The 10,734-nt window shown below is 41.3% G+C and overlaps 1 protein-coding gene across 1 annotated transcript; it reads right to left on the minus strand.

The window, feature by feature from the left end:
• Nucleotides 1-1,660: 1,660 nt before the first annotated feature.
• yipf4 (Yip1 domain family, member 4) lies at nucleotides 1,661-10,081 on the minus strand. Its single transcript, XM_034215016.1, has 6 exons — nucleotides 9,817-10,081; nucleotides 7,875-8,028; nucleotides 6,202-6,373; nucleotides 3,060-3,137; nucleotides 2,864-2,977; nucleotides 1,661-2,507 (listed from the first exon to the last, which is right to left on the minus strand). Exons 1-6 carry the CDS (start codon nucleotides 9,872-9,874, stop codon nucleotides 2,370-2,372), a joined length of 714 nt encoding a protein of 237 aa, XP_034070907.1. The 5' UTR covers nucleotides 9,875-10,081; the 3' UTR covers nucleotides 1,661-2,369.
• Nucleotides 10,082-10,734: the final 653 nt, after the last annotated feature.

The raw sequence follows: 10,734 nt of genomic DNA on the forward strand, positions 1-10,734 counted from the left end.
TTGCACTCTTGGCTTCTCTCAGTCAGCATCATGAGGTCGTCACCTGGAATGGTTTTCCAACCATCTTGAAGGACTTCCCAGAGGTGCTGAGCACTTGTCTGCTTTTCCTTCACTCTGCGGTCCAACTGATCCCAAACCATCTCAATTGGGTTGAGGTCGGTGATTGTGGAGGCCAGGTCATCTGACGCAGACTCCATCACTTTCCTTCTTGTCAAATAGCCCTTACACAGCCTGGAGGTTTGGTTGGGGTCATTGTGTTGTTGAAAAACAAATGATGGTCCCAGTAAGAGCAAACCAGATGGGATGGCATGGCGCTGCAGAATGCTGTGGTAGGTGTGCCTTACATTTAGAATCAATCACCAACAATGACCACAAAAGGAGAAGGGGGATGAATACTGGAAACAAATTGGATTGCTATAGACATCTAGGATCTTAACAATGTCTTTATTTTCTCTGACCTGACTTTTGTACATTGTGGACTGTACTATATTATTATTTAGATTTGCACTGACTGTGTTCGGCTGCCCCAGTCCTCATCAGTCCCCCCCCCCCCCCCACACTTCCTCCTCCATGCTTCATGGGGGGAACCACACATGCCATCCACTCACCTTCTCTGCGTCTGACAAAGACACGGCGGTTGGAACCAAAAATCTCAAATTTGGACCAAAGTACAGATTTCCACTGATCTAATATCCATTCTTTGTGTTTCTTGGCCCAAACAATTCTTCTTGTTGTCCATCCTCAGTAGTGGACCTATGCAGCGATTGGACCATGAAGGCCTGATTCACGCAGTCTCCTCTGAACAGTGGATGTTGAGATTTGTCTGCTACTTGAGCTCTGTGATCATTGATGTGGGCTCTAGGCTGAGGTGCTTTAATGTGTGCTTTCTGAGGCTGGTAACTCTTCTGTATTTATCCTCTGCAGCAGAGGTAACTCTTGCTCTTCCTTTCCCGGGGGGGAAGTTTCATCATAGCGTTCGATGGTTTTTGCGACTGCACTTAATTCAAAGTTCTTGACATTTTCCGGATCGACTGGCCTTCATTTCTTAAAGTGATGATGGACGGTCGTTTCTCTTTACTGAGTTGAGTGGTTCTTGCCATAATATGGATTACAACAGTAGTCAAATAGGGCTTTCCACTGTGCACTACCCCTACCTCTGCACAACACAACTGATGGCCTCAAACACATTCAGAAGGCAAGTCATTCCACTAATTGACTCACAACTGTTCATTGAAAACCACGCAGGTGACTACCTCATGAAGCTGATTGAGAGAAGCAAAGGGGGGCTACTTTGAAGAATCGAAAATATAAATCATATTCTGGATTGTTCAACACAGTTTACATCATTTCATATGTGTTCTTTCATAGTTGTGATGTCTTCAGTATTAATCTACAAAGTAGAAACATATTAGAATAAATAAAAACCTTTGAATGAGGTGTCCAAACTTTTGTCTGGTACTGTACAGCATCAGGGGAATTAGTGACTGCTCTCTAGCGCCCCATAGTGGACATCTCAGAAGTGACATTTACCTCATGATTTAAAAGTTTTTAATGGGATGTTTGGGATTAATCTAACCTGTTACAGCACAACTGTTTAATATATTAGTGTGGCCAACTGTGCTTACTGTATATCATTTTAAAAACTCAGTCAGGAAATATCAGATTTTGAAGGAACAAATCACTTTTCATTTACTGCAATTATTGATCATGATTAGGTATCTGTATTAAATGGGAACAGGGGTGAAAAAACAAGGCACCACATAGTGACCCACTTCAGCTGCTGAAATCCATAAATTAAGAAAATTGCTGCAGGTCTCCCTTAAAAAAGAGATCGATGATCTAAATGGGATTCCCCGGGTTAAATAAAGGTTTGAAATGAAAACACGACCGTGAAAACTCAAAAGCATAAATGGAGTTTTCATTGTACATGACAGCAATGAAAAGGTTATGCAAAACCATCTCTTTTTGATACCATCCCATTATTTTCTTCAATTCTTTTTTAAGCATGAATATATGCATTACAAAAATGTGGCATCAAATTCTTCATAGGGATAATGAATAAAAATGAAATAATGTAACTAATATATAACCCTGTAACTTCTTGTTGATGTTTTACGAGACGTCTGCATCCTGTTTAAGGGGTTAGGCTAAGTTTAAGGTGTAAAAGCATACGCATTTTATTGACCAAAGACAAGGGACACCTATTTACAATGATATATATTTCCTACTCCCCACCTTCTACAATTTAACAGAGTTAAAAAAGAAATAAACAACTTTAAAAATAAATCTCGTTCCATTGTTTTGAGCCATCCTCCCCCATGCTCCAGGGTCCATGTCCATGAAAATGTCCAAAAGTGAAACTCATCCAGTCACACACCAGTATATAATGATAGGAAGTAGATGTACAAAAGGAAAATGGGATATATGAGGAGGGGCTTCTTGGTTTTAAATTCATCTCCGACGAGCAGTGACGCAGCGCTGTACGCAGCCCAGAACACTCCGAACAGCTGAAAGACAGGAGCACACAATACCAGAAATATGTATTCATCAATCTGAGATGTTCCACATAAGTCAGAAAGCAAGAGGTTGTTCAAATCTACATTGTGTTCAACTACAATTTCACATGTCCATTATTGTTAATCATTTGTTGTTTTGAGTTTTCTCTTTTGAATTATTGTTCACTTTTTTGTAGTGTCCTTTGCTGGATAAAACAAAATACCAATACAAAAAATTTCAATAATAAAAAAAGTGTTTTACTAACAATAATCATCTTCTTATACCAAAAACAGGTTTTCTTAGGTGCCATTTATCCTCACAGAATTCAGAAAGTATTCAGAACCTTCATTTTGCACGTTTGACTCACTTTGATTAGTGTAGAAACCATCTCAAACCCTCCAATCACCAAAAGTGGAGGAGCGATAACGATGAGAGGCAGAAGGGAATATCCGATCACTCCAAGAACCTGGCCGAAGGAAACCTGCGCAGGAGAACAAAGGGACTCCATGAGAACAGGTCCAGTGGTGTCTGACTGAGGAGATGACTCTGTGTCCGCTGCTTACCTCACCACCCAGAACACGAGCCAGCAGGAAGATTGTTAGTGAGCCAAATATCCAGATGGTGATGATCCAAGACACGACCTGCCAAATAAAAGCTTTGAGAGTTTAGCATCAGCACTGAAAACATGTTACTACAACAAGTCACTGACATGCATATCATATTATATACATCAACAATAGGTACCAAAGAACAGCTCCACAAATATGACTTTCAATTCTTCAGTATAATGTCTTCAATTTGAAGTTGTAATTTCGAAATGTAGTTTAAGAATGAAATAGATGAGGATTCATTAGCTTCTGCTGTATTTGATTCTGAACAGTGAGTGAGGAAATAGCTCTTTTCCACTGCAGGAACTAACTACCACAGATCTTGTCTTTGTGTCCACTGTCCTCTGCACGCTTTAAGGACGCCTTCGTAAATGATACATTCGGCACTTCTCAGGAGCTGACACAAATAGAAATGATATTTTCGGGGACTTTCAGATATTGGCTATATTATATTGGCTGATCAGATGTTTTGTTACATCGAAACAAGGATTGGTTGATTACATCTTAAAATAAAAGGTCACTATCATTCAGTGGTTGCATTAGACTTTTTCGTTGTCCGTCATGTTGACGGACAGGATCGTAAAATTTCCGTCATAATCCATTATTATCCGTCATTTTATTTTTCATGTTTTAATGATGAGATGAGACATATTTAATATTTAAGTTTGGGTACTGAGCAGCAAATGTTCATTCATTCATGTTTTAATGATTCATACAGAGCTTTTAAGGGCATGGAGAAACAAAAAGATGAACAGAGACCCGACCGTGTGGTCACTTTTCATGTCAACACGAACATGAATGATTGATTTGTTCCTGCACTGACGGCACAGCAGAGGGGGGCAAAGGCCGCTAAAAACACCGCGACCATTGTGCCTAAACAGGCAAATATGAACAATGCCATTGTTTTAAATGAGACAATTACAATCAGAATATGAACACAACATTTACAAGAACAACTCAATTGACCTGCTGTAGCCTGAACGCTGATTTCTGCATCGTCGTGCACCCTCGGACAAATCCGTTACTCATTTTAGCTTTTCTACAGGTGTCGCAGAACATTTTGCCATCTTCCCTCCCCAGCTACTTAAACTCTTGCTCCCACTGAACCCGGTACTCACGCTTCAACTCCTTGCCACTTGCTTGCCCCTCTGCCGCTGGCTGAACGTTGTCAGTTTTAGTCTTACTGGCTTGTCCTTCATCCTCCACCGCATCAATCCCTCTTTTCACCTGGTTTATCCACACCATCACAACTACTGGGCTTATTAAAAAAGCTTCGGACGATCAGCTGCCGTGACATTTTGCGATTGCTAAAGCCGGTTAAACAACGAGGTCAAAAACAAGACTAGACAATAGCTACTTAATATGCACACACTTGCCACCAACTGGACAGGGGTGGGAATGACTAAATAATAGTTACAGACTACAGTAGAGTACAGTAGATCGCCCTCAGTCGACCTGGCCACTAAGGATGTAATATAATGTGGGCCGCTGGAGGACATGTTGGCGCTGTTCCAAATTGTGTTCTAATCTGTCAAAATGACGGACTGCTTTCAGATTTTTCCGTCATTGTTAGAAAACATCCGTCATTGACGGAAAATATTCGGTTAACGCGACCTCTGCTATCATTGTACTACTGGGTTTGTATGGACCAAGAAGACATCACATCGAGAAAAAGTGTTTCACACCCCCACAGGGACAGAATATGGGGAAATAAAAAGATGAAACCGAAAACTGATAGGATCATTGTTCTAGCCTGAGCAGTGCCCTTAGGCGCGTTCACACCGCAGTACTTTTCCCACTTTAGTTCCGATATAGTTCCGAAATGTTGCGTTCACACCAAAAAGAGCCGGAACTAAAATTAGTTCATGAGAACCTTTTCACCCCCTTTTCCGTCCCAGCTAGAGAGCAGGGACTTTCGTGGGAGAAAAAGGTTCCTATGTCTGATTGGCTGGGCGGATTGCAAACCACGCCCCGTAAAACTCCCAAAATGTTTTGTGAAGCCGCCATTTTATTATCCTCGCATTAGCATTATTACCATTAGCATTAGCCCAGCGCAGAAACGCAGAGAGACTAACTTATGGCAACACAAAATAAAACATGGGAGCGGTGGAGATGAGGAGGTGTCGGCGTTCTGGCGATTTACTCGGAAGGCTTCAGTAGAAGCTGCTGGGAGTCCCAGCAATAAAGTGCTATTTTTTTTATGAGTGGGGGGCAGACCTCACCTCCTCTAGGGGGGTCCGGGGGCATGCTCCCCCGGGAAGATTTTTTTTTAAATATTGAAGTTAAAAGCATCAATCTAGTGCACTTTGAGAGCAACATGGAGAGATCTATGGATACATCTCTCAACACATTACATTTCATTTTAGCTAACGCTTTTATCCAAAGCTACTTACAATTACCAATTACAGGGACATTCTCCCAGGAGTAACTAAGGGCTAAGTGCCTTACTCCGAGTAAATCGCCAGAACACCGACACCTCCTCATCACTCCACCGCTCCCATGTTTTCTTTTGTGTTGCCATAAGTTATTCTCTCTCCGTTGGTGCGCGGGGCTAATGCTAACGCTAATAATGCTAATGCCACAAATACAATGGTAGCTTCACAAAACTTTTCAGAGTTTTACGGGCGTGGTTTGCAATTCGCCCAGCCAATCAGAACTGGGGCACTTTTTCCCCCAGGATAGTACCACCTCTCTAGCAGGCACTAAAAATGGGGGTAAAAGTTCCCGGCACTATGTACTTTTTTAGGTGTAAACGCAACATAAGGGGTACTAACGGAACTAAAGGGGAAAAGTACGGGGAAAAGTACTCCGGTGTGAACGCAGCTAATGTCCCCAATTCTGAAGTACTGTTCTCTTTTTCACATCCATTTTCTTTAACTGCCAAACCGCACATACAAATAGTCTCTTACAGTTCAACTCGCTGTGGGCTCATTATGTATTCCCAGTCGGTAAAATAAAGAGAAAAATATAAAAAGCAGAACATTCATATTATGGAAGGACCAAGGTTACAGGTGTGTCCTGCAGTGGAACAGTGTGGGAAACATGGCTGAATGTATGAATGGGGATGCCACAGGTCTCATCCTTGTGTCCTTCTCACCCTGAACTGTCCGTAGATGGAGATCATGGAGAAGAGCAGCACCACGGCCAGAGGGCCCCAGAAGTCCGGGTTGTCCCTAACCACTTGCCGGTTGAATCCCAGGGACGGCATGGGCATCAGCACACAGCGGATCTTGTAGTAGATGTCCTTCAGGTCGATGTCCAGCTCCTCCCTTCACACAGACACAACAATATTCATCAACAGAGCTGACGTCCAGCTGTTTATTAATGTAAGATATGTACCTGTCAGTTGTCTCTGCGTCTAACATCAGACACTTTTTGGTGTTGATAATAATTGGGATGTGGCATAAAGTAAAACATGCTTTATAAGTGGTTCAGCAGCAGCACCTTTCCTCTGTGACTCACTGTTCAATAACTGTTTCATAGGGCTGGGAGCAGAGTTCCCGTTAGCCGGACTATGACCAGTAAAATATGCTGAAGACCGGCAAATCTAAATCTCTCCGGTCAAAGTGTCCGGTCAAAATAATTTCCCCTTAGCGCAATACCGCATCAGTTGCGCCACTTATGTGACAGACAAGAAGAGTATGTGACAGACAAGAAGAGTATGTGACATATCTGATCGATATGGACATGTCGGGTCACTCATTACTGATCCACGAGCTGCATGATACTGACGGGCTGTCAGGAGAGAGAGAGCGCTCCGTTTATTATTCCCGTGTTATTGTAAGTTACTGTACACTTTTGAATAATGTAGTTAATCTACTATAATTAGTTTGTTTAATATCGAATCATATCAATTTGTTTTAAAGCTCAATAAATAACAAAGAAGATCTTTGACCGGCACTTTTCTCATTTTCTCCGGAAGATTTGAACTTTAACGGACATGTTGACCAGCAAAAAAATATTCTAATGGGAACTCTGGCTGGGAGACATCCCCTAAAACTAATTGTCACCTAACCTCTGTGACGATAATCAAACAATATCTTATTCAATACAACTGTGCACATGACTCTCCATCCTAACAGTGGAGCAGCTAAGTTACTGTAGTGAACAACCCACAGAAAATCCTTTAAATGACAGGTAGCATTAATGAGAGGTCTTCAGTAGTAACACTTATCTGTTCATTAAAACAGGAATATCTCGGTGTTACAGAGGGGACAGACAGTGGAGACTGCCCTGGAGTAACGCTGTATCATAGAGTTCAAAGCTAATCATCTCAGAGTCGTGCTTTGTTCTTAAGGAGCTGTAAAATGTTTTCTCTGACGAATCATACTGATATTCACAATTAGGTTTCTGGTCTACTGCTAACCTGACTCCACTTTGAGAGCTAGCCTAGCTGCCTGTCCTGAACGCAGCACACCTCTCTCAACAATGGCGACTGAACCAAACCGCACTGACTGGTTTGCAGTAGTTGACTGTAGGGACACCCTTAGTGTTACCCTTGCTGTTGTAATGTCCTGTACCTGCTGATACCAGTGTTAAATGAAAGACTAATTGTACCTAGAGATGCATGATCATTTGAATTCACTTGGTATACAGGTGGTCCCGGTTACTCTGATGAAGGTTTGTAGCAGCCATTAAAGACTTGTGTGAGCTACAGCCAGATTCTCAAACACTACCACTGGCTGGGGTCTGATGATCCATAACAAAAAGTCTGTACTCAAATTATAAATCTGCATTTCAAAAAGCATAAGTTTCAAAAAGCTAACTCACAGCAGAGGTTTGCTCTCTTCACTCTCATCCTCCTCCACCTCCAGCAGCCAGCCGTAGCCTCGCTGCCTCAGGAAGGTGGTGGTGTACGGGTCTTTACCGTTGTCACTGCCCAGGTTCAGCTTAACGTCCGGAGCACTGATGGTGCCGCTGAGCTCTGTGGAAAACATGTTTGCTTGTTTAAGTGGTGTGGCACAAGGAAAACATTAAGCACTAGGATGTGTGAAGAAATACCGCCGACACAGTATGAATGTTTTGGCATTTCAATTTTTTAATCCATCTTGCGCAAGACCCACTAATATCAGTTTCCCCCCTTATATTTTCCCTTTTGATAAAATAACCATCTCACTCAGTACTGGAGAAGAAAAAAACATCCACCTGAACTAAAGCTGAAACCATCAGGTTATCAATCATAATTAATGTGAGTGTTTGCTGCTGTTACTTGTAAATTGAATATATTTGGGCTTGTACTGTTGCTTGCACAAAGAAAGGCAATTTAAAGACACCATCTCGGTGACCTAACAGTATAGTACCATCATTGTACAGCATCTATTCATAAATAAATAAATAAATAATGTAGTTCTTTCTTTAGTCTCTACTCTCGGTACTCATAAAGAGTCTATTTTATGTTATGTCTGTTTTAGTTACTGTATATTTAATTTGGCCTTACCTCCCCCAGAGGTAGGAGAAGTACTCTTGTACTGAAGTAAAAGTAGAAGTACCAACGTGTAGGAATACTCTGTTACAACTAAAAGTCCTGCATTCAAAATGTTACTCAAGTAAAAATAGAATTGTCCGGCAGTGGCTCAGTCAGTAGGGGCTTGGACTGTGAGCCGTAGGGTTGCCGCCGGTTCAAGTCCCCAAACAGACCTAAATATGGAGTGTGGACTGCTACTTGGAGAGGTCCCAGTTCACCTCCTGGGCCCTGCCATGGTGCCCTTGAGCAAGGCACCGGATATTCCCCTCCCCCCCACTCCGCTGTATAGCTGCCCACTGCTCCTAGTACTAGACATGTACTAGGATCTAGGTACTAGGATGGGTTAAATGCAGAGAACACATGTCACTGTGTGTGCTTTGCATGTGTGACCATTAAAGAGGGGTTCATCTCTCCGATTATATCATATTCTAAAAGTATTATCATCAAAATATAGTGAAAGTAGCGACAGTAAAAGTAGTCGTTGTGCAGATTGGTCCATTTCAGAATAATATATATGATATGTTTTATAATGATTGATCATGAAAGTGTTCTCAAAGCTGGTAAAGGTGCAGCTAGTTTGAATGACTTTGTGTACTGCAGGGTAGCTGGTGGATTTACTCCAGGTGGAAGTAACGTCTGATTTAACACTTGATTAGATTTCACATCATTCATCCACATCTGTAAAGTAACTAAAGGGATTAAATACATGTAGTGGAGTAAAAGTACACCATTTACATCTGAATTGTAGTGTAGTAGAATTATAAAGTAGCAACAAAATGGTACAGTACTCGAGTAAATGTTCTTAGTTGCTTTACACCAGTGAACCACCCACACTACGTCAGGTGGTGGCCAGTGTAAACAAGAGTGGGACTTAAGTTATATTGTGGCCATCTTCGTACTGTGCATTGTCATTGAGCTATATTTGAAGGATAAAGTGCGTCTTTAATAGCAACATCACCTGAACAGCGAGATATATCAAATAAAGCTTCCATTGTTTTAATGGTGTTTGTAAGCTAGCTTAGTGAACGACACGTATCAATCGGCTACTCATTCGCATAGCTAAAAAATAGCTGGCACATTTAAAGTGTGTTAAATATTAAAAAACACAGTGTCTGAATGAATTCGTAGGTTGGTAATTGCGCTATGTTAAAGTTAAACAAATAAAGAAAATAACACAACGTTATAGTATTGGTGAATGGTTTGCTCTGCTGAGGCCTGCTAGCTGTGGAGCTCTGCTGGTTAGCCTACCTTCAGCCTCTGTCGAAGAGACGAACGTAAAGTCTCCATTGGTGGGAGGAAACTGCATGCTTAATGTTATATTAATGCCACACGCCTTAAGTTAAGAGATATGACATTTAAATAAGAGGTCGGTGAATTATGCCGAGTAGCGCTGTTAACGCTGTCATTGACCCCAGCTCATCAGTGAAGTTAAACTATCGCATTTTGTTTTCGTTCAGTCCCACTTCTCCTCTGCGGTGAAAGCAGGAAGTGCAGAGGAAGCTGGGAAAGTCGACACGTCTTATGATGCATTCAAGTCGTGACACAAAGCTGGAATATGGGAATTTTGTATTAGAAAGTAGACGCGTCTTATGATGCATTTAAAAGCGTTATTGTCATATGCGCAGTAGCTACTACAGGGTAGATATGTGGCAATACAAATCTCAAGTCCCAAGCTTTTCCAACAATGCAACACAATATATAGCACATCAAACACATTTAAAAAACAATAAAAGAGTGCAAGAAGAAACAAAGTGGAAATAAAATGGTACATATATTGCAAGACCGATGTGCAAGTAATGCAGATGAAGTAAACTATACATGTCAAAAAAAAATTAGGCAGTTGTCTAAGTAATGCTGAGAATGTTGTAAATGACCAAGTAAATGCATGAGTCTATATTCATGTAAATATAATAAGAAAAACAAGAACAGAATATAAAATTAAATATTGTACAGTGAAAAAAAAATACTGTTAAGTTTCTATATATCCATCTCTCTATCTCTCGGTCTGTCGGTCGGTCGGTCGGTCTGTCTGTCTATCTATCTATCTAGGATTAATAATGTGAAATATAATCACAGGGATGCAAACTCATCAGTTATGAAAAAGGTGACAAGGATCCGAGCCCCCCGACCCCACGGAATATCGGCTTTAAAATGAGGAATTAATAA

The sequence above is a fragment of the Gymnodraco acuticeps genome, unplaced genomic scaffold, assembly GCF_902827175.1.
Source record: "Gymnodraco acuticeps unplaced genomic scaffold, fGymAcu1.1, whole genome shotgun sequence".
Taxonomy (NCBI): Eukaryota; Metazoa; Chordata; class Actinopteri; order Perciformes; family Bathydraconidae; genus Gymnodraco; species Gymnodraco acuticeps.